General features: G+C 33.7%; 2 protein-coding genes and 1 pseudogene across 7 annotated transcripts; all 3 read left to right on the top strand.

Annotated features, from left to right (window-relative positions):
- Window positions 1-27: 27 nt before the first annotated feature.
- Window positions 28-15,330, top strand: LOC145603876 (uncharacterized). Its single transcript, XM_081659849.1, has 8 exons — window positions 28-2,171; window positions 2,798-2,962; window positions 4,086-4,126; window positions 4,712-4,816; window positions 14,812-14,862; window positions 15,057-15,071; window positions 15,176-15,231; window positions 15,325-15,330. Exons 1-8 carry the CDS (start codon window positions 28-30, stop codon window positions 15,328-15,330), a joined length of 2,583 nt encoding a protein of 860 aa, XP_081515975.1.
- LOC145603426 (BRAP2 RING ZnF UBP domain-containing protein 2-like) lies at window positions 14,297-21,742 on the top strand. 6 transcript variants are annotated; one of them, XM_081659323.1, is made up of 19 exons: window positions 14,297-14,507; window positions 14,643-14,692; window positions 14,812-14,930; window positions 15,057-15,082; window positions 15,176-15,231; window positions 15,541-15,654; window positions 17,001-17,166; window positions 17,256-17,299; window positions 18,177-18,450; window positions 18,597-18,650; window positions 18,773-18,916; window positions 19,076-19,111; window positions 19,244-19,385; window positions 19,724-19,813; window positions 19,931-19,999; window positions 20,114-20,397; window positions 20,486-20,624; window positions 20,730-20,829; window positions 21,144-21,742. In XM_081659323.1, the coding sequence occupies exons 9-13, from the start codon at window positions 18,373-18,375 to the stop codon at window positions 19,286-19,288; spliced, it is 357 nt and encodes a 118-aa protein (XP_081515449.1). In that variant the 5' UTR covers window positions 14,297-14,507; window positions 14,643-14,692; window positions 14,812-14,930; window positions 15,057-15,082; window positions 15,176-15,231; window positions 15,541-15,654; window positions 17,001-17,166; window positions 17,256-17,299; window positions 18,177-18,372; the 3' UTR covers window positions 19,289-19,385; window positions 19,724-19,813; window positions 19,931-19,999; window positions 20,114-20,397; window positions 20,486-20,624; window positions 20,730-20,829; window positions 21,144-21,742. The 6 variants fall into 6 exon arrangements, with proteins under 6 accessions (XP_081515449.1, XP_081515452.1, XP_081515448.1 ...); XM_081659326.1 differs by lacking the exon at window positions 19,076-19,111; XM_081659322.1 differs by lacking the exon at window positions 19,076-19,111 and having other exon boundaries at window positions 18,773-18,933.
- Window positions 20,222-22,211, top strand: LOC145603875 (uncharacterized; annotated as a pseudogene).
- Window positions 22,212-22,553: the final 342 nt, after the last annotated feature.

The raw sequence follows: 22,553 nt of genomic DNA, 5'->3' as shown, positions 1-22,553 counted from the left end.
TGCGACCCTGTCATTGACAAAGTTTCTATGTGTGTGCCGTCCGATTTGCTCAGTACTCTTTCGGGGCATTTTCATAGGAAGGAAGTGAAGGAGGCCCTTGATCAAATGCATCCCACCAAGGCCCCGGGCCCGGATGGAATGTCTGCCATCTTTTATCAAAAGTATTGGGGTATTGTTGGGGAAGATGTGTGTAGTATGGTGTTGGGGGTGCTGAATAATGGTGAAGATATTGGCCCGTATAATAAGACTCATGTGGTTTTAATTCCAAAAAAGAAGACATGTGAGTCTCCTATTGATTTTAGGCCAATTAGTATATGCAATGTGGTGTATAAGATTGTGTCGAAGGTCCTAGCAAACCGGTTGAAAAAAGTTCTTCCTTTTATTATCAACGAAACTCAAAGTGGTTTTGTTCCGGGGAGGCTCATCACGGATAATATTTTAGTGGCCTATGAGTGTTTTCATTTTTTAAGGAAGAAGAAGACGGGAAAGAAGGGTTACATGGGGCTTAAACTTGATATGAGCAAGGCTTATGATAGGGTCGAGTGGAGGTTTTTGGAGAAGATGATGGTTAAGATGGGGTTTCCTCTTCACTTTGTGCGCCTTCTTATGGGTTGTGTGTCGTCGACCTCTTTCTCGGTGTTGGTGAATGGGCAGCCTTCTAGGTGGTTTTCTCCAAGTCGTGGTCTCCGTCAAGGTGACCCCCTCTCACCTTTTTTGTTCATCATTTGTGCCGAGGGTTTGTCGGCTCTTTTGAGAGATGCGGAGATGAAAAAAAGCATTCATGGTATTAAAATAGGAAGGAAGGTGGAGCCTATTAGCCCTAGAGCTTGTGAGGAAGAAGTTGATGAGGTTCTTGATATTCTCTCTATTTATGAAGCTGCTTCCGGACAAAAATTGAATATGGATAAATCTGAGGTGTCATTTAGCCGAAATGTAGAGCTTGCAAAGAGAAATTTGCTTCAAACGAAGTTAACCTTTAAGGCTGTTGATGACCATGAAAAATACCTTGGCCTTCCTACCTATGTAGGAGCGTCAAAAAAGAAGATTTTCCAATCCATTCAAGACCGTGTCTGGAAAAAGCTCAAGGGATGGAAGGAACGATTTTTGTCACAAGCGGGAAGGGAGGTGCTCATCAAAGCTATAGCGCAAGCTATTCCCTCTTATGCGATGCAGTGTTTTGCTCTTCCGAAAAGCATCCTCGAGGTTGTGGAAAAATTGCGTAGACAATTTTTTTGGGGGCAAAAAGGGGAAGAGAGAAAGCTAATGTGGGTAGCATGGGATAAAATGTACTACTCCAAAAAAGATGGGGGTATGGGTTTTAGGAATATGAAGTTTTTCAATGATGCTTTATTGGCGAAGCAAGGATGGCGTATTCTCACAAATGATCAATCCTTAATGGCAAAGGTTATGAAAGGGAAATACTTCCCTAATTCGACCTTCCTGGATGCCAAAGTCAGCCCTGCAGCAAGTTTCACATGGAAATCAATTTGTAATGCAAGATGGGTGCTTAAAAAAGGAGTGAGGAAAATGATAGGGAGTGGTGCTACTGTTGATATATGGAAGGACCCTTGGGTCCCTTCACTACCCGATTTCCGAATTGAAAGAACTAGCAGAGTGACTGAGCAAGGGCCGTATATGGTCAATGAACTGCTGAAAGAGGGGAGCTGGGATATTTTTACTTTGGAGAATTTATTCTCGAGAGTTGAAGTTGATGCTATAAAGAAAATCCCGACTTCAATGTATAATGCTGAAGACTGGTGGTCGTGGGTGCATTCCAAAAATGGGGAGTTTTCAGTTCGCAGTGCCTATAATCTTTTGCTAAAGGATAAAAAACAAAATAGTGCCTCCTCATCCTTGCCTGCTATTGCCTTCAAATGGAGCAATTTGTGGCGTTCTGACATTCCACCAAAGCTAAAAGTCTTCGCTTGGAAGGCCTTAATGAATGGTGTGCCTGTGCGTGCTGCCCTGGTGAAAAAAGGTATGCATATTGATCCTGTTTGTCCTTTGTGTGGTGATAATGAAGAAACGATTCTCCATTTATTTGTGAACTGCTCACATGCTAGTATTGTGTGGCTGCAATCCCCTTTGAGAATGAATGTGAATGATTTTAGAGGGGTTAATTTTAAGAAGTGGTGTTGTAACATTGCTGTGGTTCACAATGATATGAGATGGTGGAGTATTTTTTGGTGTATTTTGTGGGAAATATGAATGCTTGGGTGTTTGATAAAAAGAAATGGGAGAGGGGAGAGATAATCCACAAAGCAATGCAGCTTGCGTGCGAATGTGAAAAGACAGGGATAAGGGAGGGAAATGCTAGGGAAGAGCAAGATGATCTTTCAATATGGAAGAGCCCAAGTGCTGGCATTTACAAGATTAATTTTTGATGCAACTATCTTTGATGAGAACATGATTGGCCTTGGAGGTGTTTTAATTTCTAGACTATTCATTTCTTTGATTATAATTTTATTTGTTAAGTATTTTTAAATGGTTAATGCCCGTGATTGAGTGTTTGAAGCTATTCAATAGTTGTTTGGTGCATGCATAAAGGGATTTTATTTCTGTGGGTCTGCTAATTAACTAATTTGATATGTTTCAGTGTATCGGGTAATTATTTACGTAGTACTCGAGTATTTATTTACAGACAAAGATAAAGTTTATTTTTTTGAAATGAAAAAACCATTTTTTTTTTCACTTTGAATCTATTTCCTATTTTACTTTTGGGTTAAATTTTGAGTAGATTAGATTTTTTTTTTGTTATATACCCAAGAGGTTAACGCTTCAATTGTGCATGTTTCAGGAGAGATGGAGTAGAGAACATCCCTATTTCTCTGAATTTGAAAAATGTTAAGCGTGAGGCAAATGTATCACCTATACGTCCGAATCCTCCTACACCTCAGTTTTTTTCAGCGCTCGTGATCCTATCAAGGCCACACCTTCAAAGGGACCATGGTCTAAGCTCATGGTATGAATTACTATTCTGTTACTAATGCCAATTCTTAGAATATGATCATTTGCTGCATCTTACAGATTGTGTTCTCAATGCTGTTATATTCTTTCTTTTCAAGTTGTGAGAATTTTTTTTTGAATAAAAAGTTGTGAGATTAATCCAATGTTGTTACTTGATATTGCACAATACTGAATAAACCAAGCTATACTAGGCCGAATGTTGGCAATAAATTGAAGAGAATGAGTGTATTGTACCATCAATCTCAACATACTATCACGCTAATCTTTATTGCAGTAGTTGCCTGCTCTTTTATTGGCAAACCAAGTTTTGTTAGGCTCGATCCTCACACTATTTTGAGCTTCCTCCTGCTGGAGTTTTCCCTTGCCAAGCAACATAATTTCTGCAAAGTGTTTATCGGAATCCGCTTGAAAAGCTATATCTTACATAGTTACAAAATAGGAATTTTTATCCAAGAATTTAACATTTTGGCATATCTTATAATAGTTTTTTTCCCCTCTGCTGCATTGTACAAAGTATTTTTATCCAATGTCAAATATCTTGTTATAAGATATTAGTATACTAGCTTTTGCATTATACTACATTATAATTTGTAAGATATTGATATTGCTTATCCAAATATTGATATTGCTTTAAAAAATCAACACTATCTTACATTTTTATCCAAGGAAAAGCTTTCTATATGGAAAATTCTTGTAACAAATGCGACTTGAAGTGAGTAAAATGCCTTACATTGAGCTGGAGTACTAAAGAGAGTTTAGCTTTACGGTCTTTGTCTTCTTTCCTATATTGAGCTGGGTTGAAAATTGTGATCAGGCTACTGCTTCTTTCCTGTACAGAATGTTAAGATGTAGCCTGTGACATGGGGGTTTACAAAGGTGGAGTTAGTAATTCATTACAAAATTTCTTAATTTGAATCTTTATGCTGAGTGAGGCAATCTAAATCATTGTGTATATATTTTTAGTCCGATACGAATGGAAATATACTTAGATTATACTATGTACATAGAAATAACACATAACTCAGACAATCAAACGCTTTACTGTCTTTTGAAGTACTTGAACATGAGATTGTAGTTGCATCTATAATCTTTATATTTTTGGATTTGTGCTGTTATAGTTTAAAGTTGTGTTTGATGTTATCAGTTAGAGCACCTGGAGGTATGTATTATTGGTAAAAATTCTATTAATTAGTAAACTTTCTTAGCTTTGTCCTCCTTGAGCAATAGTGATGTGATCACCCACAAGCTTATCACTATGAAAGATGTCACTAAATTGATACGACTTTATGTGATTAGTCTGAGTTTCTTGTGGGGAAATGGAAGTTATAAGAAGTATTTTAAGATGATTTAGTACTCTCTGCAACAAATTTTTTGGTTAATTCCAATGTGGGTACATGTGGGCTTCAAACAATATCTGTGGATTATGAGCTACTGCTTTCTTTGTTTATGCTTTTCTAATTTTTTTTAGAATTTTTGCTACTTTGTATATGATTGAACACAATCAATGCTCACGGGGCATTAAAATAAGTATTCTGTTCTGAATATGGTTTTTTCCTTTTTAGAATTATGTACGGAATTGGAAGGATGAGTTTGGCTACATTTTAGCTGACATTTTGAAGCAAAGCAAAGTATAATAATTCAAGCATGAGATTTGATCTCGAGGCTAGGACATCTAGGTATAGCTGATTATGAGAATGATCATACTTTATATTTTTGGTCTGCTGACTTCTTTGTTAAATTTCAGTGCAAAAGAGGATGAGATCGAGTAGAAGGAACAAGTTCAAGCTATTCACCCTCTTATGGAGTGTGCTGCAGAATGTCAACCTCAGAATCCTCACCGTTCAAATGGGTAAGTTTTATCTTTAAGAGTTCATATTTTGAAGATAATCCTGAAATTAAGGTTTCATTTTCTCTACACAAGGTGCCTTTTGAAAACTCTAGGATTTATGTTCTGATTGTGTCATTATAGCTCATTTTAGTTATTCTGCAATATATTGAAGCACACCTCATGTTTTTAGGTCTCAAAATCTCTTTACGTTCTTCTAAGCTTCTACTTTGTTCACACTTGTGACCATGGGATCGCCATCAACTTGACAATTGGAATCCAACCTCATGTTGACAATTTTGCCCAAATTGGAGGCTATATATCAGGATTTCTATTTGGGTTCACGTTACTTTTATGCCCTCGATTTGGGTGGTTGGAGCGTCACAAAATGCCGGAACATCCGAACATGCTCGAGTGAAATTCAAATACTTGTCGTATGTATTGGTGTTACTACTTCCTGCTGGGTAAGTCTTTTCGTTATGATAAAAGTTATGATGCATTATTTTTTCAAAAACTTTAATGATGGGTATCGATTTTTCCGCAGAGATCATACATCATGTAGTTATATACATATGCCCTGTTTATGTCTTCTGTAAACTTTTAATGTTAGTTACATGTACTTTATGCTTTCCTCCTGATGACACTTAATAATAAATGACCTTTTAGGTGCATCCTGTTTAATTGGCATTAGCAAAGGAGTTAAATTTGCTAATAGATTACCGATCATACGCTTTACAACATTATATCACAAAGCTCTTTTAAAATAAATACTCAGCACAGCCAACTTGATTATCTACTATGAAATTTTCAATGTTCCATAAAGGAGTGCCTTTTATGAGATGTTGTGACGTCTCTTTATAGTATGAAATTTACTTGTTATATATTGCCATTTTGCTTTACCATTCTAATTAATATCCGTTGTTTTATTTATCCTGTCTGTGTAGTGTATACCACCCTTTCTTTAATTATATTATCATTTTTTTGTGGGTTAAAATATTAAAAATTATGGTGGTGGATAGATTGAAAGATTTAGAAGTATTGTAGGAGCTGATATGATGAAGAGTGAAGAGAGAAAAAAAAAAGTATACTTGAAATAGAAACATGTTATGAAGTGTACATACTAGGTTATGTAAAGGAGCTGATAATATTTGAGGGATGAAAAGAGGGGTGAAATGAACAAAGGTCATGGAACATATAATATTGGGTTAATCAACTCAATTTTTTAATTATATTGATTATAATATTGTATTTGATTATACAAAGGTCACTTGTATAATATTGTTTTAGCCCTAAAATGAACAAAGGTCACTCATCATGTAATCCCAAAATAAACTTGAGACCTAGATTAACCTAATATTTGAGGGATGAAAAGAGGGGTGAAATTAAGAATGGAGTTGGTAATTTGTTGTTTCTTTTTGTCAAAACTGCAAGTGTTTGGGAATCACTCTAAGGATTATGTTTATGGGTGTCTAAAGTGTCAAAGATCTATGATTTTTGTTTGAACTTAAAGAATATTATGCCTCAAAGGAAACTGGTATCCAAGAGTTTAATATTCTATTATATTTGTTGGTTTATCCAGGCAAATTTTTGGGTATTTTGCTGCTCTATATAATTCTTAGCAGATAGAGTATAATACATATATACCTTTAGCTGTTGTGTAATACTTTCTCTACAATTAAAATCTAATAATGCCTTCTGTTGTGTATTGCTTTATCTGTAGTTAGAATGTAATACATACCATCTTCTGTTGTGTAATGCTTGCTTTAAATACTACCTCTTACCTGGATTATATTGAAATTATGTATGAGAACTATACTTTGTTCAAGTTATGATTACTTACATTTGATTTTTAATTTCCAGAACAATCATGAGCACATATTTAGTATTCTTCGAATTTTAAAGGTGGAGCCATGGGGAAATTGGGCATGGTACTCTTCTGGTCCTTTTCTTTTCCATATTTGGAAGATTGTTATATGAAAGATAGAAACTATTTGTTCATTAGTTTAGAAAAGTTGCTTAATGGAAGATTAAAACTTGTGCCTTCTAACAAATTTCTTTTTATTATTTTAAGGTTGGATTATGAACTTCTGGAACTAGGTGAGCTAGGTATATATATATATGTATATATATATATATATGTATATATATATATATACATATATATGTATATATATGTACATATATATGTACATACATATATATACATAGATATGTACATATATATACATATATATGTATATATATATATATATGTATATATATATATATATACATATATATATATATATATATATATATATATATATATATATATATATATATATATATATATGCACTAGGAGTTGACTATAACTTTGCAATTTTATAAAAGAATGGAGAAAGAAAGAGTAAGTTCATTTTTAAGAGGCCATTTCTAGAGTGAAGTTGAGGATGATTATAAAATACGTTAAATATAATTACTAAAGAAGGTAAAATGGGGTAGGAGGCAATTAGGATTAAACTAACTAAAGTGTTCAAGCTGTAAAATAGGAGCTAGATGGAGACAAAGGTATCAAAAAGCTTTGAGGAAGAATGATAGGAAGGAGAAAAAAGATAGTAAAGATGGAGAAATATGCAAGAGAAGATACCAGACAATGAACGGGAAGGAAAAGTTGAAGAGAACTACAAGAAGAGTGATAAAAAGAGAAGATGGGAGTAGGATCAAGTAGGAATTGACTTTATAAGCCAAACCTAAAACAGAGAGAAAAGGCAATAAAAAGAAAAGCATTGTTAAAGCCATTTTTAAAGTATATTTCAGGAATAGATATTGAGCATTTTTACTTTGTAATTTAATTTTCTTTTCTTTAAATTTCATTGTCGTTTGGTAATTATTTTGTTGTTTTTGCTTCTTTTGTTGCAAGGCTTATCAAAATGATGGCCACATAAGCGTTTTTTTTTTTTTTTTTTTTTTTTTTAAAAAAAAAGAAATGGCTACATAAGCTAATTACATTTTCTTAAAGTAATTTGTTAAGAGGGAGGGAGAGAGAGCACTTACGAGGATCATTTAACAAAAAGAGTGATACCACTAAAGAAAGATCACTTAAGAAATTAAGAGAAATTAGCTTAGAAAAAGGTACTAAATTCCATATAAATATTATATATATATATATATACATAGAGAGAGAGAGAGAGAGAGAGAGAGAGAGAGAGAGAGAGAGAGAGAGAGAGAGAGATAGAGAGAGAGAGCACTTAATAAAGATCACTTAACTTAATAAAGATTACTTAAGAAATCAGGGTAATTAACTTAAGAAACTCAGGGCAATTAGCTTAGCAGAGAGCCATAGAGAGAAGAAATACACTTAAGAAAATTAGGATAGATTGCATATGAGAGAGCGATAGGCCGATAGCGTTAAAGAAAGATCCCTTAAGAAAATCAGGTCAATTAGCTTAGGGGGGACACTTCAGAAATATCATTTAAGAAAATTAGGGAAATTAGCTTAGGAGAAAGAAGAAAAAAAAGACTACTTAAGAAAGATAACTTAACAAAGTCATGAAAATTAACTTAGGAAAACACAATCAACATAGGAAAATACTTACTAAAATACATTGCGACTAAGACGAAGATAGAGAAAGAGATAGAGAGAGATAAAGAGAGAGAGAGAGAGAGAGAGAGAGAGAGAGAGAGAGAGACCACTACAGAAATATCACTTAAGAAAATTAGTGTAATTAGATTAGGAAGAGATTTACTGAAATGTTGTGGAGAGAGAGAGAGAGAGAGAGAGAGAGAGAGAGAGAGAGAGAGAGAGAATCAGAGCAAAGTTAGGAAATTGCAATTTGCTTAGGATAAGGCTTATTAAAATGTTGAACCATTTAAGATAATTACGTTTTCTTAAGGTTATTTCTTATGAAAGATCACTTGAGAATAGAGGTGCAAAACGCCCCACCCCCACTTGAATATCCATCTCCACCTAATCCCCAACAAATACCAGCCTAATCCCCACCCAAGACACACCTAATTTCCGTCTCTCAAATACACAATGCCACATAATTAATAAGGATTATAATATTAAAAAAAACATTCTTTTTTTTTTTTGAAGGGGGAAAAAAAAACATTCTTAATATAACACAAATTTTTGTTTATAATATAAGTGTAGTACAAAGTATTATAATTTATATTTTATTTCACGTTATTATTTTATAAAATAGTATAAAAGTATATAGATTGTGGGTATGAGGTAGGGATGGGGATGGGAAGGCCAACATCCGCCCCGCCCCGCCCCATCGACATCCCTACTTGAGACACAGACGACCACTTACGAAAGATCAATTGAGAAAGAGAGAGATAGGGAGATCGCTTACGAAAAAGGACACATAAGCAAAGAAAGATCACTTAAGAAAATCAATTGACCACTTAAGAAAATCATGGAAAATAAAGGTAACTATTTTACGGTAAGGAGAGAGTAAGAGAGAGATTACTTAAGAAGATCACTTAAGAAGAAAGCCCACTTGAGAAAATAAAAAAACCCCTAAAGAAAAATCAAGACAATTAGCTTAGAAGAGAGAGAAATACAACTTACAAAAGATCATTAAAAAACTCAGGTCTATTAGCTTAGGAAATAGGCTTACTGGAATGCGCACGAGGAAGAGATAAAGACTACTTATGCAAGATCACTTAAGAAAACAAGACAATTAGCTTAGGAGAAAGAGACCACTTAAGAAAGATCTTTTAAGAAAATCAGGTCAATTAGTATACGAGAGAGAGAGAGAGATCACTTAAGAAGAATGAAAAAGGGCAATCAACTTGGAAAAGCACAATTAACTTAGGAAAAAGTTTATTAAAATGTTTAAGAAAACACAATTAATTAACTTAAGAAAAAAAAATCAATTTCCTTATAATAAAGGGCAAGCTAACATAAATTGACTTTATAATATCAACAAAACCATCAAAACAATTTGGATATAATTATAATACCTGCAAAATAAAAATTGATACATTTAGTACTTCCTAAATGCTAGAGAAAGATTACTTAAGAAAAGAAATATCGCTTTAGAAAAAGGAACACTTTAAAAACAAAAAAGAACACATAAGAAAATCAATAGACCATAAAAAGCACTTAAGAAAATCAAGGAAAATAGCTTAGAGAGAGAGCAATTAAGAGATATCACTAAAATAAGTTAGGGAAATTAGCTTAAGAAAACTCTTTTTACCTAGGAAAAATGCTTATTGAGAGAGAGAGAGAGAGAGAGAGAGAGAGAGAGAGAGAGAGAGAGAGAGAGAGAGAGAGAGATAGGACCACACAACAAATATCACTAAAGAAAAATATGGCAAATAGCTTAAGAGACCAAAAAAAAGAGCCCACTTTATAAAATCGGGTCAATTGGGTTTTGAGAGAGAGAGAGACTAATTAAGAAAGATATCATTAAAAAAAATCAAGGCAATTAGCTTAGAATAGAAAAGGAAAGACCACTTAAGAAAAAGAACTTAAAAATTCAGGGCAATTAGCTTACAAAAACACAATTAGCTTAAGAAAATGCTTACTAAAATGCGATAGATATAGAGGGGCAGAGAGAGAAGGGGAGATTCACTTAAGAAATTCAAAGTAATTTTCTTAGGAAAAGACTTACTAAAATGCTGGAGCATTTAGGCTAATTATGTTTTCTAGAGAGAGAGAGGGAGAGAGAGAGAGAGAGAGAGAGAGAGAGAGATCACATACAAAAGATCTCTTAAGAGCGAGGGAGAGTGACCACTTAAGAAAGATCATTTGAGAGAGACAACTTAAGAAAGATCGCTTAACAAAAAGAGAGAACCCACGTAAAAAAAAACACTTAAGAAAAAAAGAGAAATTAATTTTGGAAAAAAGAGTTACTAAAATGACACTTCCTTCGTTTCCTTTTACTTGCAACACACCTCTTAGGCACGCAGTTTTAGGAGATGATTAGTGAGGGTAAACGAGCGATTTTTATCAATATAATTTTTACACGAAGATTAGAATAGGGTTAAGTATCATTTGTAAAAATTATAATGAATAATTTATCCGTTTACATTACATAAACCCGACCTCAAAACACGTGCCACAAGGCTGTGTTGCAAGTAAAAAGAAACGGAGGAAGTATAAAGAAAGAGAGACCACTTGAAAAGATCACATAAGAATAAAAATCACTCAAGAAAAAGAAAATCACTCAAGAAGAAAAGTCGCTTAAGAAGAAATACCACTTAAGAAAATCGGGGCAATTAGCTTAGGAGATTAAGGAAATTAGATTAGGATAGGGAGGGAAATAAAGAGTGAGTGAGAGAGACCACTTAAGAAATATCACATAAGAAATTTAGGGAAATTAGCTTAGGAAAAAGGCTTACAATAATGCGAGAGAGAAAATGAGACAACACAAGAAAGATCACTTGAGAAAATCATGGCTTATCTTAAGAGAGAAAAAGAGTGAGAGGTCACTCATAAGAAATCAATTATGGAAATGAGATTATTAGCTTTGTAGGGACAAGAGAACAATTAAGACACATAAAATAATCAAGCCAATTAACTAAAAATAGGAAGAGAAGGAACACTTAAGAAAATTAGGACAATTAGCAGGAAAATACTATTAGCTTAGGAAAAAGCTTACGAGAGAAAGAGAGAGAGAGAAATATCACTTAAGAAAGATGGCGGGTAATTAGAAATAGGGAGAGAAAGACCAATTAAGAAAAATAGCGCAATTGACTTAGGAAATTAGAATAAAGGGTACACAACAACAATGAGGGAAGAAGAGATATGAATTTTTTTTAAAACAAGTGATAAAAGAATAAGGGAAGCTAACATGAATTGATTTTATTATTAACATTAGTTTATTTGACAAAAAAGTGAATTGTGTTAAAGAGAATTTTATTTTGTATTAGCAAAAAATCAAACTTAGCATGCTTTAGGTTACTTCTTTCTAATATAATGATATAGGTTATTTGTTTTTTATATGATGATTTTTATCAAATCACTGAGTGTTATCAGACCTAGAATTTTAAAAGAATTGTTATTTTGAATGACGCATCAAATTATTGAAAATCTAGCAAAAAAAAAAATTGTAAATTAAAGTTACTTTTAATCATAATAATTTAAATGCATACATAGTTTAATCACTTTCCAAACAATAATGGGAGAAGCTCCTTTTTTTCAAGGTTTAAATGTTTCCCTATTACAATGGCCGTAATAATTAAAATGCGTAAAAAATTTAGACATTTCACAAACATAATAAACATGTAATAATACCACTATATAAATATTTACGGACAATTATCACTACCATTGGGGGATTGCGCGCGAAGCGCGCGGGGCCACAACTAGTAAGTGTTAAAATATAAAACAACTCATAATATTTTATTGGTTTATTTTCACTTTCAGTGTTTAATATTTATATTTTTATATGCATTAAGCTATTTTTATTTATATTAAATATTAATATTATTTTTTTTAATATTACTAATTAGTTACATTCAACAATTTTTTAAATATATTTAGTTTAATGTATGTTGGGTATCCGAGTACCCAATCGGTTTTTGTTCCAAAAAATTAAGAATTGGAATTGGAACTGGTTGCAATCGGGTCCTTAAATTATTACCCGGAATTGGAATCACCGGATCCAATTCTAATTTCGGACCCGCCGGTTCCGATTCCTATTCCGGGTACCCGGAATTTTTGCTCACCACTTAGTGAGATAGCTCAATGAAACGAAGTATATCATATATCAATACTCCCTCCGTGTTTTTTTAAGTGTTACACTTTTCATTTCCGCCCGTGTTTTTTTTAAGTGTTACACTTCCTTTTTTGGCAAAAAGCTACATTAAAATATTATATCTCTCTCCTCTAATGGTCCCCACCAAACCCACTACTACTTTTTTTATTATATCTTTCCTCTCACATTCATTACTTTTCAATAAACTATTAACCCTACTATCTTTCTTTTACATTTTTTTAATACTCCAACTACCCCACTTACCTCTTATTTTATTTAAGTCAATTAAATTGCCTAAAACTATGTGCCGGTCAAACTGTAACACTTACAAAAAACATGGAGGGAGTAACATAATACTACAACAAACACCAGGAAGTGACATGTGTCATTCCTGGTGTCGTTTTTCCCTCCAAAAACTACTTTCCTAAAATAAATATATTATAACTTGATTTAACTTTTTATATTTTTTTTGATTGACACCTTATTTAAGACAATAAAGTTATATATACTTAATTTATACTCCCTTCGTTTTTTTTTAATTTTATTTACATCACTTTCCTTTTATGGGTGTTATTTTTTATAAATGCATCACTATATTTGGTAAATTTATACTATATTTTATTATTTTTCTCTCTTACTTTAAACTTCACTCAAATTATTTTGTCATTTCTCTCTCTTCCATGGTACCCACTTAAAGTAATAAAAATATTTATCTTCTCTCACATACTTTTCTTTCATGGTGACCATCTTACTTTTATTATAATAATTTATTCACCCACTCACAATATTTTATTACTCTCCTAAAACTTTGTGCATTCTCAAGTATGCAAATAATAATAATAAAAAAAAACAGAGAGATTATATCTATCTATAAGTATCTATAACCCTTATAAAAGCCAAATTGGGTGGAGGAATTTTTACTTTTAGCAAATCCCTTATGAACAGTGCTTGGACGCTTATACCCTGCACTTTTTTCTTTTTTTCTTGGCGAATGCTTTCCTTCCCTTTTTCCCCTCTTCAATCTAATCTATCTAATATATATATTTAAAGGGGAGTTTTTTCTCGAGATTTTAGAGAGCCACGTAGGATTTAATTTTTTCAGCGAGCCATGTAGGATAATAAATTTTAGTGGTAGCCAATTAAATACGAGATTATTAATTTCTTTTATAATTAAATAATTTAAATGACACGTAAACAAAATTGGCGAATGAGATTTTTCAGTTTAAATTAATTAAATATAAAATATTATCTTTTGATATCAGTAATTTTATCTAAATATATAACAAATTTTAGCACATGAATATATATTAAAAAAATATTTAAAAAATTCAAACAAACCGTGTATCGCACGGGCTTCATCTAGTTTCTTTTTTATTTTTGATTTTGTTTTTTCGTCTTTTCCAGCCTTTAATTTGTCAGCTTCATTATCCTCTATTCCTGACCTCTACGGGGCGTTTGGAATGTGGGAATGAGAGTTTGGGAATTAAAGTATGGGAATGGGATTGGGAATACAGAAAAATATGACAATACTTTGTTTGGGTAGTGGATAAGAATAGATGGGAAATAAATAACAAAAATACAAAATTACCCTTACTAATCTTTCTCCTCCATTTTTTTCATTAATGGCAAAAATGTCATTTACCACTTATTCTCATTCCCACCCATTTATTACCTACTCTCCCTAAGGTAATAAAATGGTAGGAATTCACCCCGTTTAATCCCAATCCCATTCCCTTCTTTAATCCCAATCCCATTTAACAAACAAGAGATTTTGTTTTATTTGGGATTAAAATTCCCATTCCCACCCTCAATTCCCATTTACCAAACACGGAAACACCCCCCTATTATTCACTTTTTCGGGTTTCCCCCCTCTCCTCTCTTTCACGATCATCCGTTCATTTGCTCAGCTCCGGTGACCCAGCTCAGAGAAGAAGATTGCAGTGGCAGCCACGATAATGGAAGGGTTCCATCCTCCAGCCAATTGTTTCTCTCCTTCAGATCTTATAGTTAGGGTTTTGATTTGGTATTTAATTTTTTTTCCCTTCTTAATGAATTATACAATTTGGGTTTGATTAACGTAAGTTACGAATTTTGACAAACTTTAGATCTGAATTTTATTCTTTACTAACATGATAAATAAAAAAAAAAAAAAAAACAGTCGAAGCTCTGAAATCGCAGCTCCGCCGTCTCAACATCCGCGAATGTCAGGTATACCGCTTTGTTCGTCAATCTTTTGTAATTTTTATTTGGATTTGTAATGATTTTAATCAGTGTTATTATGTGTTTGTTGATGATTTGTTGATTTTAATTTTGTTTTTGTGCATTAGATTTTTGTGATTCTCAAGTTTTGGATGTATGCTGCTTTTGGAGGATGCCAGGTGATTTTGGGTGGCAGCGGTGGTGTAGGAGGAGGTTACTTTCTCTCCTCAATCCTTTGTTATCTCAGGTAATTTGCAGACCTAATTTCTTTTCGTTATTTTACTTTGATTTCCTGCATTTTGGTCCATTTTTTGATTGATTGGTTTGATTTTTAAATTTCATCTTTGCTGACTAATTTGTCATTGTGTTGCAGTAAATTTGATTAATTGTAAGTTATAGGTAACTATTTTCGTTCTTCCCCTGTTTTCTTCTCTAATTCCAACTCCCATTTTTTTGGATCTAACATTCTGAATAAACCCCATTAATGTACAGGTACAACTAATGCTAAAAGGTCAGATGATGTTAAAGAATTACAGATCAGTGTCAAGGTATAATCTTTCTTTCATTTTTCTGATTTTGAGTTCAAATATTATTCTCATATGCACAGTATTTACAAAGTATTTTCTGATCTTTAATTGAAGGTGTAATTATTTTGTTGTTGGGTTTGCAATTTTTTATTGGAAATATGATGCTAAGTTTGTTACTGCTTATTGAATTGATTGAAATTAAATGATGTTAGTTTTGCTGAATGAAATTGTTTGATGGGTTCTTAAATTAGTTTTGGGTAAAATTGATAGCCTTTTGAATTGAAATTTAATTAGACTAAGTAGATGGATTTGTGTGTGTCCTATCAACAGGTAATTATAACAGAAGCTTCAAAGGTTATTCGAGATGCTGGAAAGAAGATGAACCTTATGTCTTCTTTGAATCAGAGGATTGCTTCTTCAAGACCACCATCCAAGAAGTGGAAGGTATGTCAATAATGGGAAGATACTTAACACAAGTGACTTTGCTCAAAATCTTGAGAACTGACACGCCTGACACCATAGAATTTTTCCTTCAGCAACAATGAACATGATGTCTAGCAGTCTCTGCATTGCCTAATCTATGTCAAAGATTTATAGTAATAAATGGCACTAATGTTTTAATGTTTCTTGATTGTCAAGTCCTTGTACACTCTTAAACCAGTTTCTAAAGATCTGGTTTTCAGTTTTTCACTCATGTCACTGATAAATATGATAATGTGAGACTTGGGTGTCCACTATGTTTAGTCAGAGGGAACTCTAGAAGCTAGGAATATTTATTGGAGAGAAAAGTTGTCCCTTCATAAGAAATCAGATTTGTTACTTTATCTGCAATGTCTAATCTCATCTTATGTCCTCTTGTGAGAAAAACAAGACTCTTTTAAGGTTTGGGTTATGTGAAGAAGTTAGCATGTGAGAGAGAAGTTCATAACAACTGTATCTTTTTGTTTCGAGGTGAAGATAATGGTTGTTTTAGTTTAGCGATCTCCTGATGGGTGATGTTGCTGCCTTCTCATCAGTCCCGACTCCTGAGCACCTCCTCCCAACATGACATGTGACTCTTTCCTTATTGCGGTTATACCTTCCTTCAATCACAGCCCAAACTAATCCCCTACCCTACTGACCCCAAACCTTTCTCACCCCACCCAAACCCACAAAAAAAAAAAAAAAAAAAAAGCGAAAGAATTTAACAGGCTTCACTTCCTGCTGTCATGTAACTGGAAGAAACTGTTCTGAAAGAGGAGAATAAATGGAAATTAATTACGCTAGGGGAGATTGAAGAATGTTGATGCACATCGTATATGGTAACATAATAGGAAAATTGTCTCATAAGCTAAAAGTTTAGTGAATTTTGTATATATTGTCATTTGGTGAGTCAACTTTCTTTGTGGAAATCATCAATGTCAGAGTTGTAGTATGTTTAAATGCAAGAATTGCTTAATTGAGGGAGGGTAAGAGGGTAGGATTTAGATGGATATGTGAGGTTGTTTATACTTTATAGCTAGGACATGGGTTTTTCAGGACGAGTCTCAGTATTGGCTTCCAAATTACTATGTACGAAGTACTACAGTAGAATCTTCAATCGTAGAGAAAGTGGGATCAATAATGAGCTTCTTGTTAACTTGTATTACTTGTTGCTAGGAGAATAGGATATGGTTGATATAAATATATAATGATATATAATATAATCCATTTATCAAGTGCTTTTTGCCGTAGAGATGGGTGGACCATTGGATTTAGACTATCTTGTTTAAGCGAATTGAGATGTGACGATTTGATTTGATGTTGTGTAGTATGATCAAGGCCACAAAATAATGTCAACACACACAGAAACACCATGTTATTTGTCTTAAAACAGAATAATGTCACTATTTCCCGAGTTTGGGGTTTTCGTCTTCAAGCTCCCTTCCTATGGTTTCGAAGTCGCCGTTTTTTGGGGTTTTCTCTGGATTTAATAGGGTCAGCCTCTAATTTCGTTTCCATTTTCTTAATTTTTGATCTGACTTTTGATTTTAATCTTTCGCTCTTTTCATCGTTTTATTTTTCAGGACGATGAGCTTCGGAAACAGTTCGAGGCTACACAAAATGACTGGTAGATATTCATCTTTTTTGAATTTGTACTTCAATTTTTTTGTGTGCTATTGGTGTGCTTATGTTGCTCATTCTTCAAGAACTGAAAATTGATGTCACATGCTTAGAGTTCAGACTCCCCAAATAAAACATTGTAACTTTTATGTGTGTTGATTACTCTATTTCTATTTGAGTATATTTTGTGCGATTGCGCCTATAGCTTAAGTGCTTGTTTTATTTAAAAACTTCTATAAATCAGAATTTTCATATAACTAATGAGGAACATTTTGTCATTTCTACCAAGCATATAAGCCAGGGTTGTGAAATTTTGGTGCCATGATTCAGTTTTACCTTCCTCCAAACCCCAAGAGTGGTAGTTGTCTTGTTGGTTTCCGGCTTTGTGATTTTGCTTGCTTAAAATTGTTAGGAGATTTATTGATCATTGTTTTGCCTTTCCTATTCTGGAATTAGAGGTACCAACCCTGGAATACCTACCTTTTCTCCGTTATGTGCTGCTATTCTGCTAAGGTATTGCTGATTTTAATCATTACTCTGTTATGGTCATCATATAGGTTTGTCAATATTGCCAGCAGCAACCTGATAATTCAACATGTTTCGTTTGTCAAACCTTAGAGAATTTGTGGATATGCGTAATATGTGGTTTTGTAGGTTGTGGAAAGTAATAACTCTTTTTCTGCTATGAGAAAATTTTTGCATTGTATAACGACTATAACCCCGAGTTTCAACTTTCAAGTAGCTAATGCTAAGAAACTGTTATCATTATTCAAATGGCCAAAGGAATTTCAAGAAAAAAAAAATCAAAATAAAAACATCAAACAATATATGTAATATACCTGTCAAATAGACAAGATATTCTAATTGTTAAATTTTTTGACCAGGAAGCGTTTAATCCAGGTATAAAGAGGGCCATGCTATTATGCATTGGAAAGAAACACAGCACTGTTATTCCTTGGACTTGGAAACTAGGCGTGTTTGGGACTATGTTGGTGACAACAATATGCACCGTTTAATACAGTCCAAAACTGACGGGAAGTTGGTTGAGGCGTTGAGCTTAATGTTCCTTGTTCACATGCTATGCATGGCTGTGGAAGCTGTGAATGTAGTGGGGATCCTGGAAGAAACGATGCTATTGTAAATAGTAAAGTTGAAGCTGTATGTTTTTTTTTTTTTTTTTTTTTTTTTTTTTTTTTTTTTTTTTTTTTTTTTTTTTTTGTTTTCTTAATTTAAAGCTATAGATCTTTGGTTTGTTGCTACAAATTGCAGAGATTAAATTTCCCTGCACTTGGTTATCTTACCAGATCGTAAATGAATACAATGAGCTTCTTTCCACACAGCTTGAGAATCAGAAATTGGTGAGGCAACCTAATGAATTTGTTTGCTATGTCTTGTGCATTGTTCTTTGTGAAATGATAATTGTGAATTTTTTAACCGTTTCTTGATCTGACTAGATCATTATCTTGGTTTGTATTTGCAGTATTTTGAATCTTTGTTGCAAGAGATTAAAGAAGAGACTGAAAAAGATATAGCTGAATCTGTTGGCAAGGCTGTGAGCTTGAAATTGCAGAAATTGCAAGCAAAATTAGATAGATGTATCAAAGAAAAGAAATTTCTGGATGATGTATGTGTCTGCCTCAGGTTCTGGCTAATAGCTGGATAGATTTCTTGTGCTAGCTACTGTCATCTATGAATATATTTGTTTATATTTTGGGCGGTTTTATGAATGTAGGAATTTTAAAAATGTCTATGATAATACTGTTGTTTTCTTTGGGTACCGTAGGAGTGTGTGGAGAATGATGTTGAGTTCTTATTTGAGGTTAATATTTTTTTAATATTTATTTTATTTTTTTTTAAAAAATAAAATATATTTCATGTTGTTTTGGAGCTTGATTATTGTGTTATTAAATTTGTAATTGTATTGATTATTGTGTTATTAACTCAATTTCAGAATCTCGAGTTTGGAACACCCCCTCAGTTTTGCCAAGCTGCCTAGCATGGTCATTGTTCACAAGAGGTTTTCATAGTAGAGGATATGGGATGGGGGCTCGATGGATTGAAGGAAGCCGGTGCATCACATCAAACAGTTGTAGGTCAGTAAGCTGTATATCTATATTGTCCTTGTTCCGTCTTTCTCCATATCTTTAGATTAGATCAAAATACTAGCTATAATGTTTATGACTCGCCTCAACCTTTCCTGCTTAAATCTTACCCTTCCAACTTACTTCCTTAAATTGGTGGTTTGTATACTAAATATCTGTCTAGAATGGCTAATTCTGTGGGCATTAGCTATATCATTGCCATATGAACAACTCTAACTAGCTCTGAATGGATGTCAAGATAAATTCTTTGAGCCCTAACCCTTTTTAAACTGCTCAATAGTGTTGATTTTATGCGTGTGTGTTGATTTGCTTTGGGTGTGTGTTTGCAGCAAGATGACGAAACTTCTCTCATGGCAGCAAGAGGGTTTTAATATCTGGTTGATGAATAACACTTTCTTGTGGATGAAGAAGATGTTGATGTATTGTTCTTTGTTTTTTTCTATTGATTTTTGATGTTCTCTCTCTCTCCTGATTTTAACTATTGATTGTATCTCTTGTTTTTTGGTAAAACACTTTTTAATGATTTGTGGTTGCAGATCAGAAGAAAATAAAAGGGACCATGCCTCACTAATCACTATCGACCTCACCCAAATCACTAGGACTCTGTAAGATTTTAGTTTTTTATTTGTTAAGTTTGTGTAAATGTTTTACCTTCAATTTCATGATGAATACTTACTGTGCTAATCTGCTTTGTACACTATATATACACTGATTTCCAGAGGGGATAGGAGGTGCTTCACAAGAAAATCATTGATCTGGAAAAGCAAATTGATCAGAGGCAAGCATTAGAGTTGCAGATAGAACAATGGAAAGGAGCTGCTCAAGTTATGGAACTTATGGGAAGGGATACTGAAACCAAGAAAAAGATGGAAGAAATCAATGAAGAGCTGAAGGAAAAGGTAGAGAACTGGAAGGTATAGAGGCTCTAACTCAGGCTCTGGTAGTTAATAAGGAAAGGAAATGCAATGATGAGTTGCAGAAAGCTCGCAAGGAGTTGAATACTGTAAGTGTATAATTCTGTTAACTATCAAATGGTGAAGTCCGTGCTTGTGTGTTAGTGCTTAAAGCTTGAAATTCTATATTTATTGTAGGGGTTGAAGGAGAGGAAAGCTGTCCCTGCTAACTCCTCTTCATGTTGGTGCGGCTACAACAATGTTGAGATTGTTGAAATTTTGCTAAATTGGTAGGGATTAGACTTTAGAGAAGGTTGAAATGGAAGCCAAGAATATGGTATGGCTTTGTGCACTTTGGTTAAATGTGCAAGAGTGCTAATATTGCAGCGAGTTGTAAACTTTTTTGTTATTTCAATCTCTAATAGTACTCTGATATTTGCAGTATGGCGAAATTCCAATTACACATGGCAACAAAGAATGGCTGCAATGAAGCTGCTAAGCTGCTTCTTTCTCATCGTGCTTTTGTGGAGGCTAAAGCCAATGTAACCTGCCTTTTCTCTCTCCATTTGTTATATGGTTACTAATATAATGCTGAGGACTTGGTAAACCTGCTAGAATTTGTAAGACCTCTTACTTATGTCTGTGCAAATGGAATGATGTCCTTGCATCTTGGTGTTTGGCATTAACTTCGATCAAATGACTGCTCTACAGTGAATACCTTGCTTGAGTATGATGCTGATTGCAATGCTAAGGACGACGTGGGTCAATGGACACCATGCTTAAATATTCAAAACTCAAGTTTATTTTAAATGCTAGCTGGCTAATATTCAACAATTTTCTTATGTTTCTGATGCAGGATATCCTGACCCCTCTAAATCATCTGCACTGTGTCCTGGTAGTGAGAAATTGCAGAAAATATTAAAGCAATATCTGGAGGAGCAGAGGAAGCACAAAGCCCTTGAAACTTGTAGTCTGACAATATCTAAGATGGATGAACTTGAGTGTGAATTGTCAAACATTGTGGGTTTAAATGACCTCAAATTGCATAGATTAAAGAAGCTGAAGGGAGGGGGGGATTCTTTTTGTGGATGAAGCCTACCGTCTTATACCAATGCAGAAATCAGACGATAAGGATTATGGGTGGGAGGCTTTGGAAGAGATGATGTCAATAATGGAAAATGGGAAGATAGTGGTCATATTCGCTGTGTACAGCTATGAAACGGGTAATATGTTCCAATGAAGGATTTTGTAAAAGGGTGACGAAGTTTTTCTATTTTGATGATTTTAGTTCTAAGGATCTTGCCAACATTATCCATGTAAAGATGAACAGCCAAGTTGAAAGTAGCTTATTATACGGATTTAGGTTACATTCTCTCTGCACTTTGGATACTATTGCAGAATTGAGAGAGAAACCATTGTAAAGCAACGCCAGGAAATGAATGGTGGTTTGATTGATCCATTGTTGGTTAATGCTTGGGAGTATTTGGACCTTAGGCTTAGCTTTGATTGTATGGACTCAAATGAGTTGCTGACAATAACTTTAGAGGATTTAGAGGCACGCCATCAATCTCTGTCGCAATGAGCGATCTGGACCAAACTAAGGAGGGATTATCCATAGCTAAGAAGCTTTAGTTACGAATAGTTAAGGGCATAGGGATCATGATCAATGTTTCGTTGTTCATCAATTTTCTTCCTCAATTGTTTTGTACGGAGTAATAGAGTTGTTGATCACTCAATCACTCCTCTGTCCTTGGTCTTGCAGGAAACCATTCTTGAGTCTTTTTTTTATTTTTGTGTGTAATTGATTAATACATAGTTAAGTACGTAGTATAATTGATTGTAAGATTAATACATAGATAATTTTGTAATAAATCAAGTTTTTGTATAAATGAAGCGATTATTGATTCTTTTGCACTGTCCTTCACTCCGTCCCAAGCAATTTATTTTGGAAGTTTAATGAATGAGCCTTGCCCACAACACAATGTAAAAGAATAGATCTCCTAACACCTTAGTTTAGCATGTCGTGTCACAAATTTCACAATGTAAAGTTTCAAAGAACAAGTGAAATAAGCTATAGGAGTTGTACTATTCAATTTCCATAACCGAATTATATCAGTTTGGATTGGATTGGATTGAATTCAAATTCGATTTAGATTCGGTTTATATAATCCAAAAGGTGCGGGTCAGCGTCAATAAAATTAAATATGATTGGCAAAGTTTATGAATTTTGGTCAGAAGTACAATATTAGGGCCTGTTCTCTTACGT

Source organism: Chenopodium album, chromosome 22, assembly GCF_948465745.1.
Source record: "Chenopodium album chromosome 22, dcCheAlbu1.1, whole genome shotgun sequence".
In the NCBI taxonomy this organism is placed as follows: domain Eukaryota; kingdom Viridiplantae; phylum Streptophyta; class Magnoliopsida; order Caryophyllales; family Amaranthaceae; genus Chenopodium; species Chenopodium album.
This window is presented reverse-complemented; position numbering and strand designations above follow the sequence as displayed.